Raw genomic sequence first — 19,538 nt, forward strand, 5'->3', positions numbered from 1 at the left:
CGGGTGGTGCACGCTACATGATGCAAAACTATTTAGATGCCATGTCGCTTTGTAAGTGGTTTGGATACCCAGATTTTTTCATAACCGTAACATGCAATCCAAAGTGGCCTGAAATTAAAAGGTTTCTTGCTAACACCACACTTAATCCCGAAGATAGGCCTGATATCCTGTCTAGATTATTCAAAATTAAGTTGGATTCTTTGATTAAAGACTTAAAGAAGAAGAGGTTATTGGGTTCGGTCCAAGCAGGTACCATATATTACAATAATAGTGTTATCAAAATGTGTTTTTCATGTTTTTTTTATGTTTTTTATTATCTTAAAATATTATATTTATTTAAATCTACAGTTGTTTATACGGTGGAGTTTCAAAAGCGTGGTCTGCCTCATGCACATATATGTTTATTCATGCACTCTGATAACAAACTCCCTACTGTTGAACATATTGATCGAGTTATTTCGGCTGAAATTCCAAACAAAGACGATGATCCAGAATTGTACTCACTTGTCAGTGAGTTCATGATGCATGGTCCATGTGGTTCTGATAATCCTAAATGCCCATGCATGAGTGAAAACAAGTGTTCAAAAAACTTCCCGAAGCCATTCTTGGAGAATACTTCCATTGATTCAAATGGTTATCCTATATATAGGAGACGTAATGATGGATCTTTTATAGAAAAGTCGGGTATTAAGTTAGACAACAGAAGTGTTGTTCCATATCACAAAACCCTTTTAAAACGATATCAGGCTCACATTAATGTTGATTGGTGCAATCAAGCGGTTTCCATCAAATATTTGTTTAAATATATTAACAAGGGTCCTGATCGGGCTACTGTTGAAGTTGCACAAAACAACAACGGAGGTGATAATGATGATGCTCCAGTTGATGAAATAAAGAATTTCTATGATTGTAGGTATTTGTCTGCATGTGAAGCTTCGTGGCGTATATATGGATTTGATGTTCATTATGATGGGTTTTAGCCATAAGAACATCCTATGTGCTCATGCAAACCCTAATGCTTGGATCTAGGTTTCTCTATTGTACATGCAATTCATCCAAGACTTTAAACCCTAGTTCTAGCATACAATTAATCATATTAACATGTGAAAGGGTTTTAGATCTTACCTTGATTGTTATGTAGCAATAACAATCTCAAATCCTCCTTGTAATGACTTTAGAAAGCTTAGAGTCACAAGTGTCACTCCTCTAATGGCTTACAAACACCAAGAGCAAGAGGATGAAGAATAAGGAGAGAGGAGGCTGCCCAAAACCGTCCAAAACCCTAAGGAGTTCTTTTCCACACATTTTTGATGCTCTAGGGATCTTTAAATAGTGAGGCTATTAGGGTTATCTAACAAGGAAACCCTAATTTGGATGCTTAGGCCCTAAGCAACCCATAGACTCCTTCCTTAAAGGCCTAGGACGATTTCTAATGGATTTTCCCATAGAATTCGTCCACCCCTCTAATATTTAGTCCATTAGCTCAATATTCAACTATCATACAATTGACAGTTCTAGTCCCTTAAGTTTAATTAATGTCTTTTAGCCACAAAATTAATTCCTAATTAATTATTGACTAATATTAATTAAACAATATTATTTCTCCTTTAATATATTATTCTCATAATATATTAATAAATCATAATTAATCCTTTCTCTCCATAATTCATCCTATCAAGTTGCTTTGGTGAAGGCAACCCAAAAGGACCATGCACCATCGGGTCAAGTACACACCAAAATAGTTATGGACTTAGACACTAATCCAACAGTCTCCCACTTGGATAAGTCTAATAACTATTCTGCGTATGACTTCAGATCCTGATCTGCAATCGTAGCGTTCCACAACCGATGTCAACTCTGATCTTATCAGATACGCGTGTCCTTTAGATAAGGGATCATATATTCCTCCATTCTAGATATCATATAGATATGAGACATGAACTTAATCATTCCCTCTATACTATTTCCCGACTTCCGATTTATGACGACTGACAACAGACTACAATTGATCACATCAAATTAGTCCCGGCTCGGCCAAGCGCTTAGGTGTCATCACTAAATCATCAAGGGGTCCAAAGATATCGCTTTTATCCTACTTTGGATAAAAGGAACGGATAAACTTTGACTCAATTCTCGCTTGCACTCACTTACCGAATCACACACAACAATATGTTTTATAACACCAAGTTACTGGTGCGTTTACATATTATCAGTGTGTAACCGACTCGCAAGATACAACTCACACATCTCGGTTTCAAGAATATAAGATGTTATCGTCTCACCAATCACTCGTGATAAAATCCATGAAGTGATCCAAGTGAGTGTGGGTTTAATCCAATGCTCAAATCATATTCATAAGCACTCATGAACGTTGCAGCAAACATTTGCTTATGTCTAATACACTTTAGACAATCCACACACCAATTCACGACAGTCTTCATTCATACCTACATCCAACATATGAACGACTGTGGCCCATTCGAATAATTTGATTGTTCTGAACCAATTAAATTCTTCAGGAAGTCAAAACATGCAAAGTGAAACACAAGAATAATACTAATCCCATATGGCCTCAAACCTTTGAGTATAAATAAAACACTTTTTATTTATCACCATATCGATTACTCATTATTTGTTGTTTCGGTTAATCAACTTCTTACTTGAATTATTATTACAACACTTGTCCCATGCTCTTAGCATGCACACAATGTTTACCTATGGTTCTTACTTTGTGAAATAGATCAAATGAATACATTTCCAATCATATTCATTTCATAACTCCCAATCCTTTTCACAAGTGAAAGAATATCAAATTCTTGCCACTTATAGAATATGTTAGATTCTAACATTTTATGCAATGATCCTTTCGTAACGTCATAGCACAAAAATCACAATGACTATTGCCAATGAAATTACAAAGTCCTCTATTTGAGATTGTTACAATACAATTCTATAGACGTGATGTCTCTCACTCAAAGTACATTCCTTTGAACATCCTTTTGCATAAAAATTTCTAATCTAGATAAAGATTCTCAATATCCAACTCCTAATATGGAACCATTTCTATATGACAACTCATTCTTAATATAACCTTTTCTATTCATAATAATGTCGATATGGTCCATCCAATACTATACTTCCAACTACTCACAAGCGACCAATCCTCAGCGAGCTTTGGATCGTCCTTTGATAGTTGTTTAATTATTTTAGTCAAAACCGATTCTTGTCCTTTTCCCCTCTAAATGCGCTAGACATTTGGAAAATTTTAGAATGGTCAAATATTATAGCACTTGCAATCGATCATTTACCCGAAGCGTATGAGACACGATGCATAATGTCTTACATAAAGATCTGATACTTTATCAATCTTCAGCCATAATATTTTATGTGTCACATTCTCACAATCCGATTTATGAAGAGGGATGCCATAATCATAATCGAAATTTGAGAACGCACTAGGTATCCTTGACTAAATTTATTAACATTCCACAACCTAAGCCTTTAGATTTGAAATGAAGCATAATATTCTCTCCCTTAATTATAGCAAAACAACTTTTCAACCCTTGCGACTTTACAAAGTATAACTCTTGTTTTCTTTAATTAATATTGCTAACTTGCAATACTTTCCATAATAATCATACAAGCACAACATTTATGCTCCCACTATCATGATGATTATTATCATATCAGCATAACACTTATTCTCCCACTAGCTTTGACATGTATTCAGAAACCAGCTTAACTTCCATAAAAAAAATACCTATTGAATTTCTTAAGTTCATATTTCTAATACCTAATGCTTTGATAATCTTTTATCTAAGCTTCTAAAACTTATACACCTTTGCCTTAGATAGCTCATATGTGTGTCTAAACAATTCAGACTAATTGCCAAATCTCACTATTCGAATCATGGAAAGGGATACCGTAACCATAATCGAATTCGAGAATCCAATTTTCACAATTACTATGTCACACCCCGAAACCGAAGGCGGAAACGTTCCGGGGCAGAGGACGTCATGAATATCGCAACCAATGTACATAGTAAGCAAAGTAAACAACCATTACATTACATATTAAAATTTACATTTGTTCAAAAGTAAAGTTGTATAGTGTTATACATATGTATATATAAACAAAAGCAAGACGTGTCTTCGATGCACTCCGTCTTCGGCAAAAGGATCATCGGGTACCTGTCTAATGCGAACCTGAGAATACAAGCAGTTTGAAAATCAGCATAAAGCTAGTGAGTTCATAAGCGGTTTTGTTTTTTGAAAATGTACGAGTTTCCTTTTAGTTTCTGAAAATGTTACGACCCAAGAAAATCCCATATTTTCTTAAAAGTAATGTTTGGTTAACTGATATATTGTACGGTTCTGATTATGTTCAATTGTTATTCTAGGAAAATCCTATATTTACCTAAAGTGTTTATGAAGTGTTATCGAACCAGAAAGTAACGTACAAGTATCTACCATACTTAAAGTGTGTGTGTGCGAAGTTTCCTGAAAGTTTGGTTACCTTTAAGTGTACATTAGTTTTAAGACGTATATAAAACTAATAAATAAGTATAAAGTTTTCATAATCTTCATTGCGAGTTCCATAACCATACTACAGACTAGATTTGACTCGAGATGGGGCCAATATCTTCTATGACTTTTGTCACCCTTGAACCTTTCGGTTCGGCTGTAGCTAGCAGCCAGGTGCGGGATAGTCAGTCCCGTATAGATCTATACACTCAAGTCACGCTCTCCTCTTTCCGGATATTCTGGTTACGGAGATAGTCCTCCACTTTCGTGTCTAAGGGAAGTGTTGCAAAGGACGTGTCTCCAATCTTAAGATTCATGAATTTAAAACTGAAAATATCAATACGGAAATCCTGTTCTAGTGGTTCTTTAATCTCGTGTCTAGGGGGAGTACTAACTAGGACCTGACTAAGTTCCAATGATACATGTCCCTCACACTCGTGTCTAGGGGGTGTTTTATTAAGGACAATACAAAAGTTCTATTTATCATCCTTCACTCGCGTATCTCTGTGGAGTGTTACCGAGGACAAAACAATATATTAAGTTTCCTGTTCAAAGTTTAAAGGTTATGTTTTTAACTATTATAATGTGGAAAACCATTTGTGAAAATATAAAATACGACAATTTATAACGTTTTTCACAAATTATATGATAATGTGATCTGCAAGTTCTAACGGTTATCTGCTATGACTTGTCAGTGTTAAAAACATATATAATATGAAACACAGCACATATAAAATAAGTTTTGATTACAAGTATTACTTGTACTTTGCTTGTATTCCCCCCTGAAAACAGTGAAAACATTGAAAAAGGGTAGGGGTATGAACTCACCAGACTAGAAAACGCGACGATTTGAATGCTAAGCGTTGGTTCGGGGCTTGATTACACGCGAGCTTCCTATGTAATACGAAATAATATCCAAAGGTATCTAATTAGACTTTAAAACACTAATTAGATATGATAATACACTCCAATGAGCGAAAACACTTCAAATCAAGTGTTTGGAGTGACCCAGATGACATCTACGGACGTGTATGGCTTGGATAACGAATTTGGACTTCAAGAGTAAACTCCTTAGGGAGTTTACAGCCCTAAGACCATAACCATATGAGTTCATGGCCGTGAACTCATGAATGTGAGGTTTTATGGTGCCAAATGGTAAGATAACACTTGAGAAATGTTGGGATGAATTTATCTAAGGCTTAGGAATGAATTAAATCACCAATAACACCATCAAAGGGAGTTTACGGCCCTAAACATGGAGTTTACGGCCGTAAGCTCCTATACCCCTCTTATATTGATGATTTGGTGGCTTTAGATCAATCACATGTGATTCAAACTAATTTTACAAGCCTTAGAATGAAGTTTGGGCATCATTTGACTTGTCTTAATGAGTTTACGGCCCTGGAACCAATCCTTGGGGGGTTATGGCCATAAACTCTCAAATGAAGGGTTTTTATTATGTTTAAGGTCCCCAAATTGATTTTGGTTGGTTCTAGGATTTATTCCAAGGCTAATGGTGTGTTTAAATGGCTTTTAAACACTTGGTTTTGAGTTTACTCTCCATGAATGATGAGTTTACGGCCCAAGCTTGTTCTTGGGCAGTAAACTCATGTTTACTCCTCAAAAACCATGTTTAAGGTGTTCTAAGTCCGAATTGGTAAGCCAGTAAGTCATATCTAAGTCCCAAAGTTGGTTTGGAAGGGTTTAAAGGCTCAAAAACCCCTTATATTTGTGTTTACGGCCCAAGCATGTTCCAGGGCCATAAACACATGAAATGGTCCTTTTCCAAAGATTAATCATGAAATTGAAGGCTAATGGTGCTATACTATGAGTTAGGGAAGTTACCTTGATGGATTTGAGCCTTAAATTGATGTTTTTGGACCTAGTTCTTTGGTTTGAGGAGAGAGGTTAGAGAGAGAGAGTAGTGAGAGAGAGAGAGAGAGAGAAAAAGCTTCAAATGGAAGCTTAAACCTCTTTAAATAGGTTCTAAGTTTTGGACACGGAGAAATTCTACCCGATACCAGCGTTAAACGGGGCTTTTGGTCGCACCCGATTAAGATGCCATAACCCGATATGGTCGAAACTAAACATTTTCTAAGTAATAGTTTGGGATGTTTTGATGAGTTTCTAACGTGTTTGGATGTCAATTAAGTCATAATAAAAGTCTCCAAAATAATGACTTAATTTATAACTTAAACGGAAACAATTCGAAAAAGACGAATTTTATGGACGGAAGCGGGTTGCGGCGGTGGGGCAAACTTCGGGTTGTCACATACTATCTTCTTAAAATCTCTCTTAGTGAAAGCATTTCCTCACAGTCATTTTCATGAAGGAGGGAATCTTATGACACTTAGATTTGAATGGTGTATGTGTTCCTATCCATGTGAATTTGTTAAAACCAAAGTTTGCGACAAATCCAAACTCATATGGATCGAACTTTCTCAATCTTAATTTCTTGCCTTATGGTAACACGAGTGCCCACCATGTCTTCCAAGTAGTTAAGCAGCTCACCCTTTCTTATGAATGTAATTTTCATTGATCAAGGTCCTTGCCTTTTATGCATTCAAATGAGAACTCATAGAACTCACATGCATAAGTAACTCAACGGGAACGACACAGAAACAAGATAGTGTCAACACGATAGGTTGTAAACCTCAAGTCGTGTGCTAGTGATGTTCGATAAGGTTTATTCTTGATTTATTCTTGAAACCTTTCAAGACCATTAAGACTCCCACTGACTCCTTGACATATAAGATTCTCTTGTCAATAAACATTTCTTGACAAACAAATATTCAAGAGTTAGTGTAGCTTTTATCAAGACAAAACACTTCATAAAATTTGTCCTAGTTGGTCTTTGTCTTATCCAAGACATCACAACTTTCCACATTTGATGATTGTTATAAACCTTCTTAAGACTTTTCACTCAATGTCACAATCTTAACTCTAAGACTTGTTTTGGAACGAAGTATGATTGACTTCTTGATTTAACCATTTCTTCAATTCTTGATTCCTCTTCTCAGTATACAATTGTACTAAGACTCACTTAGAGGATCAATTGAGATATGGTTCTTAATCATTAAGACCTATCATAAAACATAATAAAAGGTACTCTCCCTTCTTCTTAGAATAGAGAAACTTTTATCTTTCTGCCTTCTTGATTCTTCTTATTCGTTCTGCTATTGATTTAAACTCTTTCAATCAATTCAGAATTACACTTAATCTTATAAGTATAATCATATTTACTAAAATTTTAGTAAATCATGACGAATATCTTTGTTACTCTTGTGGTGTACTTGATCAACACACAACTTTGTGTACTCGATCTCTTAGTCCTTCACTTGACACTTTGTCAACGAACTAGTCTAATTTCCAAATATGAAATTTCTCATTCATCGTGCAACCAAGTTGCATGATTCCAAGAAACTCTCCCTATTTGGTAAACTCTCGAAATTTCCACAAATAACATTAAGAATCAAAACCATTATTGCTAATAATAGAAACTTTCAAACATCAATTTTTCATACATGTCATTGTAAGGATAAATAAATAATATAAAAACAAAATTTATTTTATTGCGGAAAAAATTGTCCTTACAATGCAACTCATCGAAAAACTATGTTAATACATATTTCTTAGCAATCTTATTCTAATTCTAAGTAGTAGCTCAAGAATCTAATCTTCAAGTAATGCGATCAAAATCCATTTCTTCACGATTAGATTCGGCTCACTTCTTCCCTTAAGCTTCCTCTCTTTTCTTCGATCCTTCAAAACATCAATTGTAATCTTATCACATTATGTATTAAGAATCTAGAATAGGAACTTAAAAAATTTAGTTAATGGATTTTACCTAAAGCAGAGCCAGACGTTTTGACTCTCCCATCTCTTAGATCTCTTAGGTAAATAGGGCAGCTTCGTCTCCAATGCCCCTTCTCTTGGCAATAAAAGCAAATTGACTCTTTTGGAATAGCACATGGAACTACTTCAGACTTTGCCTTTGTCTTATGATCAAACCTTTTGATCATGGCATGCCTTTCGCTACCATTGCCTATATCCATAGTGGTCTGGAAGGCAGATTCACCAATCAACTTTTCTTTTCCATTGCGCCAAACCATTGCTAATTCAGCAGCAATAAGCATATAGGTGAGATCTATGAGGGTCACGTCGTGGTTCATCATATAGTACTCTCTTACGAACTCACTATACGAGTTAGGAAGTGACTGAAGAACCCAGTCAACAGCCAGCTCCTCACAGACAACGGATCCCAACATTCTTAACCTATCAATGTGTGACTTCATCTCTAGGACGTGTGCACACACCGACTTTCCTTCTTCATGTTTACTTGCCAAAAGGGCTTGAGTGAGCTTGAACTTTTCAAGCCTTCGAACTTGTGGGTTAAGGAGAATAATTGGAGGAGGTGGAGGAAGTAAAGCATGATCTCTTGTTCCTCGATCGAATCGTGGAGTATCATCTTCATGTGGAAAGCTTGTTCCACGAGATTTGGGAAGACTATAGTTGTCGTACTTTGACATCTACAAAACGGGAGAAAACAAATTCAAGTTATTTGATTGATTGAGTCCTTAATAAATCACCCAAATGAGATATTAAGGCTAGGACCCAACACAATACGCTACAACCTAGAGAAGGGATGTCGTACTCTAGTTGCAGAATATTCGAAGGTAAGTGAATGACGATTTACTAATTTTCCACCATGAAAAACGAAAAACATATTAAGTTTTAAATGCTTTGAAAACTCCTAGATCCTTTGAGATTCATTGAACTTTTCAATGGCATGTTTAAATCTCGATATGCCCCTCGATTTGTGACTTAGATGCCGAGGATCACAAAACAGGGTGTGAATAATCATGCAAATTTACATGGTGCCCCCACATGTTACAGTCACCTATTTGATGTGCCGGTTAACCACACACGCTCCACCGAACTATGACAAACATTGAGTCACCCTTTGCTACCTTTGCTTAGACCCATTTAGTGTGCCGGTTAACCACACACGCTCCACTAACGTCTTCGCAAGGGTACAAAGTGTAATTTCTTGGAATTGCATCAATTCACTTTTGCCTAGAGTAACTAAGATTGGGAATTTGTAAAAACATTTAGTTACTTTTGTACTTCGTTATACTTATAATGGAAGGTTTCTGTCCTATCCTACTCGTTCGGCTAATGACCCTCCACTAGTCAAGAGTGCGGTGGGTAAGAGTGGATACTCATTCAATCGCCATTTTATAGGCAATTTCCTTAAACACCCCTTATAGACCAGCCTCATGAATGAGGCCTACTAACGGTAAGACTGACTGTTTACTCATACATATATATAATATTAGACTTTTAATGTTATATATAGTATAGGGTGTATTTTACACTTTTAAAATATTAGGTGTTCAAATTTAACAATTATACTTTTAATTCAATCAAATTGTGAACCAAAACTTTATGGATTTATTAAATCTCTTTTAATTATACACTTTAATTAATTAATAAAACCATAAGGGTGAGAATTGAACTTTTCAAAACAATACTAGGGTTATAGAATTTAACATTTCTAAAGTAAACTTGTAATCAACTTTTAAATTCCAAAACTTGAGGGCAAGTTTGAAACTTTTCAAAACACAAAGGATCAAATAGCAAATAATTTAAATTAAACAATTAATTTAATGATTATCTAAATTTAACCTAAAATCAATTTCTTGCAAGATAAGTTACCCAATTAATACAAATAATCAAACTTTAGTCATATAAGGAAGTTATTATCTAATCAATTGGTAATTATCTTTTGTTTAATCAAGGATATACTCAAAAATATGTTTAAAATCGGATTTTAATGACTTAAAACAGATAAGGCAAGTATCTAAGAGTAAAACAGCAAGAAATCCTGAAACTGCCTCCTTCTAACGCTCGAACTCGCCGACTTCCTCTATGGACTCGCCGAGTTGGAGCTACTCATCGAGTCCACATTGGAACTCGCCGAGTTCATCAGACAAGGGGCCAAAAATCGATATTACAACTTGAACAAACAAACAAGGCATCAATACAATAGAAACCAATCAAGGCTCTGATACCACTGATGGGTTTTAGCCATAAGAACATCCTATGTGCTCATGCAAACCCTAATGCTTGGATCTAGGTTTCTCTATTGTACATGCAATTCATCCAAGACTTTAAACCCTAGTTCTAGCATACAATTAATCATATTAACATGTGAAAGGGTTTTAGATCTTACCTTGATTGTTATGTAGCAATAACAATCTCAAATCCTCCTTGTAATGACTTTAGAAAGCTTAGAGTCATAAGTGTCACACCTCTAATGGCTTACAAACACCAAGAGCAAGAGGATGAAGAATTTCTTTTCCACACGTTTTTGGTGCTCTAGGGATCTTTAAATAGTGAGGCTATTAGGGTTATCTAACAAGGAAACCCTAATTTGGATGCTTAGGCCCTAAGCAACCCATAGACTCCTTCCTTAAAGGCCTAGGACGATTTCTAATGGATTTTCCCATAGAATTCGTCCACCCCTCTAATATGAAGTCCATTAGCTCAATATTCAACTATCATACAATTGACAGTTCTATTCCCTTAAGTTTAATTAATGTCTTTTAGCCACAAAATTAATTCCTAATTAATTATTGACTAATATTAATTAAAAAATATTATTTCTCCTTTAATATATTATTCTCATAGTATATTAATAAATCATAATTAATCTTTTCTCTCCATAATTCATCCTATCAAGTTGCTTTGGTGAAGGCAACCCAAAAGGACCATGCACCATCGGGTCAAGTACACACCAAAATAGTTATGGACTTAGACACTAATCCAACACATTACAGATATCTGTCAGTTGTAAGGCTTCCGTTCCATCTTCCTGGAAAACAAAATGTTGTATACGGAGGAGATGATGATATTGAAGATGTCCTCAACAAACAATATGTTTCTTCTTCGATGTTCCTATCTTGGATAAGTTGTAATGAACATAATGAGGATGCACGAAAACTTTCTTATGTTGAGTTTCCAACAAAATTTTCATGGAAACAAGAAGATCGTTGTTGGGAGCCAAGAAAAAAAGGGTTTTCTATTAGGAGGATTCACACAGTTTCACCTAATCTCGGTGAAGCATATTTTTTGAGAATTCTTTTAAATAAAGTCAAAGGTCCGAAATCGTTTGCAGATATTCGTACGGTTAATGGATAAATATGTCCTACTTTTAGAGATGCATGTTATGCTCTTGGACTTTTAGAATATGATAGAGAATATGTTGATGCCATCGAGGAAGCAAGTCATTCAGGATCTGGTTATTATTTACGGTTTCTATTTGTAACTATGCTAAAGTCTAATAGTTTGTCTAAACTGTGTTATGTTTGGGAAAATACTTGGCAATACTTATCCGATGGAATTCTCTACAATCAACGAATAAGATTAAAGTCTCCAGGGATTATTATTTTTGTCATTCCTTACATTTTATACATTAGTTATATATTTTTTAAATGCTAAATATATTATTATTTGAAATTTTGATGTTTTTTTTATAAATATTAAAAGTTCTACATATTATTTTCATTACGTGATAACTGTCTATATTTATCTTTTAATAATTAACTCTGCAATTGTATAGCTTTATCCCTTAATGACGATCAACTTAAAAACTTGACGCTATATGAGATTGAAAAAATTCAACTCCAAAACAGTTCAAGCCTTAAAGATTTTGTTGGGATGCCTTACCCTGATCATGATTTGGTATCTTCTTCAAACAACCGTTTGATTACTGAGGAGTTAGATTTTGATATGAACAGTCTACAAAAAGAATCTCATCAACTACTTGATTCATTAACAATTGAACAACGATCAATTTTTGATGAAATCATGACAGCTGTTAAACAGAAAAAAAGGAGGTGTGTTTTTTGTTTATGGCTATGGAGGTACCAAACTTTTCTTTGGAAGACTTTATCTGCATCTATAAGATCAAAAGGTAATATCGTTCTAAATGTTGCTTCAAGTGGTATTGTTTCATTGTTACTAACCGGAGGTAGAACAACATACTCACGCTTTATAATTCCTCTAAATCTTACTAAGGATTCCTTTTGTTCTTTTGCATCGGATAGTGATGTAGCCGAATTGTTAAAAAAAACATCATTGATTATATGGGACAAGGCACCTATGATTCATAAGCATGCATTTGAAGCATTGGATCGTTCTTTGAAAGATATATTGAGTTGTGATTTTCGTGGAAACTCAAAATTGCCATTTGGAGGAAAAACAATTGTCTTTGGAGGCGATTTTAGACAAATTCTACCGGTTGTTCCTAATGGAAGCATGCAAGACATTGTGAATGCTTCTTTAAGTTCCTCTTATATTTGGTCAAGTTGCAAAGTCTTAACATTAACAAAAAACATGAGGTTAAGTGTTCTCGCATCTGATATTCAAGAAACGGCGACTTTTGCAAAATGGATTTTGGATATAGGAGAAGGAAAAGTTGGTGGTTTGAATGATGGTAAGGCAATTATTGATATTCCTACTGATCTTCTCATTGTTGATTCAGTTGATCCCATTGGTTCATTAATTGGATTTGTCTATCCTTCTATTGTTGAAAATACAAAGAATTCGATTTATTTTCAAGAAAGAGCAATCCTTGCATCGAAGAATGAAGTTGTTCAAGAGATTAACGAGCGTTTGTTAAAATTATTTCCAGGAGATCCACAGGAGTATTTAAGTTCAGATAGTCTTTCTTATGTTGATTTTGTTCATGATGAAGTTGATGAAACTTTATATTCTCCTGATGTTCTAAATGGTCTTAGACATTTAGGTATGCCAATTCATAAGTTGGTTTTAAAAGTCGTTGTTCCGGTTATGTTACTAAGGAATATTGATCAGAAATGCGAATTGTGCAATGGCACGAGATTACAGGTTATTGCATTGGGTAAACGTGTTATAGAAGCCGAAATAATATCTGGAAGTAATATCGGAAACCGTACGTTTATTCCAAGAATGTTTTTGACGCCTTCGGATAAAAGGATTCCTTTCATATTTCAAAGACGACAATTTCCACTGGCCGTATGTTTTGCAATGACAATAAATAAAAGTCAAGGACAGTCACTATCAAGGGTGGGGTTGTTTTTGAGACAACCAGTATTCACTCATGGTCAGTTGTATGTTGCATTGTCGAGAGTTAAAAGTAAAGCTAGATTAAAGATATTAATTTTAGATAAAGATGGTAAACTTACGAACACGACATCCAATGTTGTATTCAAGGAAGTCTTTGGAAATTTGTAATTCATAAACATAAGTGTCAATATTTTAATAGTTGTTTTTATTATCATACATTAACTTACTTATTCATCATTTTGTTTTTTTTTAATGTAGCAAGTTTTAATTAATTCATGTTTAATCTTTACACCATTATTGTCGTCATCATTTTACAAATATATACCATTTTAATTTTTAATAAAACCTGTATAATGCATGGGTCTCACACCTAGTATGTATATATATATATATATATATATATATATATATATATATATATATATATATATATATATATATATATATATATATATATATATATATATAGGTTCGGGTTCATTTGAGACCATTCTAATTTTGTGAGACCATGAGACCAAATCTAAAAATAATTTTAAAATGCAAAATAAATAGAAAAATCCAAAAATTCTTTTTTTAAATATTATTTTCGGAACTTGAATTAACTAAAAAATAAATAAATAAAATCCGTTTTTTTTTTAAATACGTGAAATATTCTAATAGAATATTACACTGACATATTTCAAAAAATAATTTTAAAATGCAGAATAAATGGAAAAATCTAAAAAGTCTTTTTTTAAATATTATTTTCGGAACTTGAACTAACTAAAATAAATAAATAAATAAAAATAAAAATAAATTCCATTTTTTTTGAAAAATACATGAAATATTCTAATAGAATATTACACTGACATATTCTAAAAAATAATTTTAAAATGCAGAATAAATGAAAAAATCTAAAAATTATTTTTTTAAATATTATTTTCGGAACTTGAATTAACTAAAAATTAAAAATAAATAAAAAAAAATTCCATTTTTTTTGAAAAATACGTGAAATATTCTAATAGAATATTACACTGTACATATTTTAAAAAATAATTTTAAAATGCAAAATAAATAGAAAAATCCAAAAATTCTTTTTTTAAATATTATTTTCGGAACTTGAATTAACTAAAAAAAATAAAAATAAATAAAAAAATGCGTCTCACGGTCTCACAAAATATAGGTGGTCTCAAATGAACCTAACCCTATATATATATATATATATATATATATATATATATATATATATATATATATATATATATATATATATATAGAGAGAGAGAGAGAGAGAGAGAGAGAGAGAGAGAGTTAGGTTCAAATGTTTTCACTATCTATTGTGTGCATGTATAACTGATTCTGGACCAATCATTTTAGTTATTTTAAGAAAGTAATTAATGCATATTAAATGTTGAAGATGTAATTAATATTCATTATATCTTCAATATGTATTATGCATTAATTACTTTCTTAAAATAACTAAAATGATTGGTGCAGAATCAGTTATAGATGCACACAATAGATAGTGAAAACAAAATAACCTAACCCTATATATATATATATATATATATATATATATATATATATATATATATGTGTGTGTGTGTGTGTATATATATATATATAGGGTAAAGTGAATATACCTAACAACCTTACATAAGTTTACGTACCTAACCACGTCATACTACGTAATTTTGTATCATATTTGCATTGTAATCACCCAAAGTTCTTAAAATTCAACCTCATAACTTGATTGTTTCCAAAATCTTTGGACTTTCACCATTATCTTCCTTCAAATGACGTTTTTCTATCGGAGACTTCCTGGTGGGCTTCATATACTACCGTTACAAATCAAATGGTGTAGGAGGAATATAATGGTGAATATCTGAAAATCTTGGAAGTAAATCAAGTTAATGGTTGAAGTTAAGAACCTTAGACGATTGCAATGGAAATATAATACAAAACAATGTAGTATTATGTGGTTAGGTACCTAAGCTTATATAAGGTTGTTAGGTATATTCACTTTACCCATATATATATATATATATATATATATATATATATATATATATATATATATATATATAGGGTTAGGTTATTTTGTTTTCACTATCTATTGTGTGTATGTATGACTGATTCTGAACCAATCATTTTAGTTATTTTAAGAAAGTAATTAATGCATATTACATGTTGAAGATATAATAGGTATTAATTACATCTTCAGCATTTAATATGCATTAATTACTTTCTTAAAATAACTAAAATGATTGGTCCAGAATCAGTCATACATGCACACAATAGATAGTGAAAACATTTGAACCTATCTATATATATATATATATATATATATATATATATATATATATATATATATATATATATATATATATATATATATATATATGTTTCTACATGTGTGTTTTTGAAATGCAAGCCGACCTATATACGGTTCTCATCTATTAGAGGTCACTGATGTTGGTAATTGATGAATTTAAGGAGTTTGCCTTTTCAAAAAAAACATTCCTACTAATGAAATAATTAATGAATAAATCATAACTGATTTCCTATGCGTATTAAAGGAGTTGATTGGTTATGGCTTAGCTCGGTTCGAGCTCGTTTAATAAACGAGCTTCATATTTAGGCTCGGCTCAGGCTCGTTTAATTCGATCTCGAGTCAAGTTTTTAACGAGTCGATCCCGAGTAGCTCGGCTCACTTACACTCTTGTAAAAATTAGACAAGAAAGTATTCAAGTCTACACAACTCCGTTGGTTTTGTACAAGGGTCAAATGGCAATAATGTCTAAACATAAATGACCAAAACTGAAAATTGCAAATAAGAGCTGTAAGGACTCGTTAGCGCATACTCGTAGCGAAAGGCTGTATCTGCAATTTTGCAATGGGGGTTTCAGTCGATTTGCTTCGTAGTTTCTGAAACCAAACCCCAACAACATGCATATTCGCTAACAAGATTCATCATTCCCCAACAAGTTGAGTTCATGCATCTTCTAAGTTCTGAGGTAAGAATCTTGATTTTGCTTGGGTTAGGGATTTAAACATTGGGGATTTGTTTTGGGTTTCTGTTATTCTGCATACTACTCATAAACATGTAGCGAATTCTGAGTAAAAGAATAACCCACATCGTAAGACGTATTTGAATTAAAACTCCCACGAAACACTCATTCAAGCTGAAAAAGGTGGCCGGTGAGATTCAAGCTAAGAATACTCGATCGTGTGATATAATGACATTGGATGTTAAATGTCACAATATTTTAAAACGTTCTTATTGAGGGTGATTGTTTTAGCACTTTGAATGTTAAAAGATTATTTCGCCTAAATAAATATCAATCTATCATATTTGTTTTGTGTGGTCTAAAGTTTTAAATATCAATTCATTTTTTTTAACATTTTATAATCATTTTAAAATTTTATTTTTATCAAATGACTATTATACCACTCATTAATCTAAGTTTAAAATATCATCTATATCCATTTAAAACTTTCAAAATATCACATTTATTCAAATTATTATTTTACTCCATTTTAATAATTGAATTATTTCATCAACTTTTTTGCCTTGTTTGCATTGCTGTACGTGACCCTGCTTCAGAGTTTTCTACAATATTGTTTCTTTATGTTAACACACACACACACATATATATATAAATAATAAAATCATACAAAGGTGTATTAACCAACTGGTCTTCACCTCCTCTGCTAGGATTGTAAACATACACAAATGCAATTTAAATCCCAAACATTTTGAAGAAAAATATTTTAACAAATAGAAAACATAGGATAGGCGGTTATATTTGCCAACTACTTAGATAAAATAAAAGACTAGCCACAAGTTTGAAGAACAATAGAGTACAAATGTTAAAGGACAATACAAATCAAGATCTTTTTCCTAAAAATTTCTTAAATAAAGTTTGAAGAACAATAGAACCCCCCCCCCCCCCCCCCCCCCCCCCAATTCTATGGGGCCCACAACTACATTTAGCAAAAGAGAAGGTAGACTTAAATGAATGATGAAATATATAGACAAACAAGACAAATAGAGTGAATGATATTTCAACAAGTTTTGGATCAATTTCATTTCAATGGAATAATTGAGATAAGCATCCATTTTACATCAATATGTAGGGATTCATTTCAGTTTATTAAGATATGTGCAAACTATGATGATGATGAAGCTGGCATCTTGTAAACAGACTGAACTTTTGATTCCAACAAAGAAACATATTTATCAAGCATGGAGATTACTACTTCTAGATCAGTCACTTGCTGTTCTATAGCATCAATTTGCTGAACATACTCATCAAAATTCTCACTTTTCGCCTTCAATCGTTCAACAAAAACCCTCAATCCAGAGGCAACATCACCAAATCCTTCATATTCTTCTGCTACTTTCAGATTCATAGTTTCCAACAACTTGAGCACATTGTTTGTACCCTAGAGAAACACATTTCAGAAATCAACATCACAAGTTCTAAAAACATGAAGGAAAATGTAGAGGAAACCTGAAGATCGCCTTTAATCATAGTGGTAACATTCGTAAATAGATCGTTGAGAGCTTCAGTGAGTTCATCGTGTTCCTGTGTTACCATATTTTCAGCCATGGCGACAAAATTATGCACCTGAAGTGGAACAATCAATTGAATTATTAGACTAATAGACGATGAATCTATCGATAAGAAAAAGTGTAATAATTATCTGTTAATAATCAAATTTTGCAATGTTCCTACTCGATAGAACTTAGAAGAAGTAATCGCTGTATGAGTTTCAGTAATCCCTAATAAACGAATCGAATTATTAAACTAATGGCAGATGAATCATCTATTGATAACTCGAAGGAAAACGTAAATATTTACCAGTAGAACAAGACGTCGGAGCTGCAGATAATGGCGGAGACACTCGTCGGCGGTGGTGAGAAGACATAGATCCGACTACACAAGAGCGAGGGTCTAGATTAGAAGGCTTTTAGATTTAGGGTAAACTACAAATATAGTCCCTGGATTTATCTTCAACGTATAGTTTTGGTCCATTGGGATTACTGTTTGGCTTATTATTCCAAAATTGACCATGGTGTGTCATTTTGGTCTCAATCCTATTAACATTAACGGATATTAATCATATTATGTGGAGAATGCATGGGGTTCAATTGAATATCTATTAGTCCAATTTAATACTTATATCACAAACAATGATGGTTAGCGAAAAAAGCGTTTGCAGTACGAAATGGGTATTGCTTATAGTTAAAACCATAAACTGTATGTCCTAATATTATTTGAAAAAAATTATAAACTGCACCACACAGGTTTAAATTATGTGATAACTGATAAGGTGTGGTTTGTTTTAATTAAACTATCATTTATTCAAACTGCACCACACAGGTTTAAACAAAAGACTATTACATTAAAAATAATATATTTTGAAATTCAACCATAAAACAAGTATGTTTAATATTGTAACATACAAAACCAAAGATGTGAAGATGACTTACATTAGACTTTACTTTTCAAAGATTTTAAAGGGTGATATGTACCGAAAACCTTGTTTAGGTATTATGTTAATCATGTATGATGTCGTCTTAATCGCTTCAGCCAAATGTCAAATGACCTGGAACGTTTTTGTCACGAATCATGCTCTTATAAATCTCTTGACCATGGGTTTCTTTACCAGCTCAAATACATCCAATTGTACAAGTTCAAGAGAATAAAGGATACTACGCTTGATAGTTCAACTTTTTGAAGGGTTATTGAAGGGCCTTGCTAAACTGACAACATTCGCATATCATATATTTGTTCACATCAAGTTGGGGTAGGAAAAGGACTTGCTTTTTCTTCATCGTAAGCTCAATTTTTTTCATATGTCACATGTATGAGATGCATGTGTCACAAGTAAGCATGTTGGTTCTTCTATGTCTTC

General features: G+C 33.0%; 2 protein-coding genes across 2 annotated transcripts; one reads left to right on the forward strand and one right to left on the reverse strand.

The window, feature by feature from the left end:
- The first annotated feature begins 17 nt into the window (after positions 1–17).
- Positions 18–13,902, forward strand: LOC122197560 (uncharacterized). Its single transcript, XM_042901777.1, has 4 exons — positions 18–249; positions 349–942; positions 12,148–13,798; positions 13,893–13,902. Exons 1-4 carry the CDS (start codon positions 18–20, stop codon positions 13,900–13,902), a joined length of 2,487 nt encoding a protein of 828 aa, XP_042757711.1.
- A 3,772-nt stretch (positions 13,903–17,674) lies between these two features.
- LOC111876043 (biogenesis of lysosome-related organelles complex 1 subunit 2) lies at positions 17,675–18,620 on the reverse strand. The gene is made up of 3 exons (XM_023872569.3): positions 18,482–18,620; positions 18,131–18,247; positions 17,675–18,062 (listed from the first exon to the last, which is right to left on the reverse strand). The coding sequence occupies exons 2-3, from the start codon at positions 18,227–18,229 to the stop codon at positions 17,787–17,789; spliced, it is 375 nt and encodes a 124-aa protein (XP_023728337.1). The 5' UTR covers positions 18,230–18,247; positions 18,482–18,620; the 3' UTR covers positions 17,675–17,786.
- Between the last annotated feature and the right edge of the window lie 918 nt (positions 18,621–19,538).

This window comes from Lactuca sativa, chromosome 4 (genome assembly GCF_002870075.4).
Source record: "Lactuca sativa cultivar Salinas chromosome 4, Lsat_Salinas_v11, whole genome shotgun sequence".
Lineage (NCBI taxonomy): Eukaryota > Viridiplantae > Streptophyta > Magnoliopsida > Asterales > Asteraceae > Lactuca > Lactuca sativa.

What these genes read in the sequence shown, in the direction of transcription:
- LOC122197560 (XM_042901777.1), top strand. Translation starts at nt 18, where the DNA reads ATGATGCAAAACTATTTAGATGCCATGTCGCTTTGTAAGTGGTTTGGA. An exon ending in ATTGGGTTCGGTCCAAGCAG is followed by an intron (nt 250 to 348) that starts GTACCATATATT and finishes TTAAATCTACAG; the next exon opens with TTGTTTATACGGTGGAGTTT. An exon ending in TGCATGTGAAGCTTCGTGGC is followed by an intron (nt 943 to 12,147) that starts GTATATATGGAT and finishes GCAATTGTATAG; the next exon opens with CTTTATCCCTTAATGACGAT.
- LOC111876043 (XM_023872569.3), bottom strand. Translation starts at nt 18,229, where the DNA reads ATGGCTGAAAATATGGTAACACAGGAACACGATGAACTCACTGAAGCT. An exon ending in TGATTAAAGGCGATCTTCAG is followed by an intron (nt 18,063 to 18,130) that starts GTTTCCTCTACA and finishes GTGTTTCTCTAG; the next exon opens with GGTACAAACAATGTGCTCAA.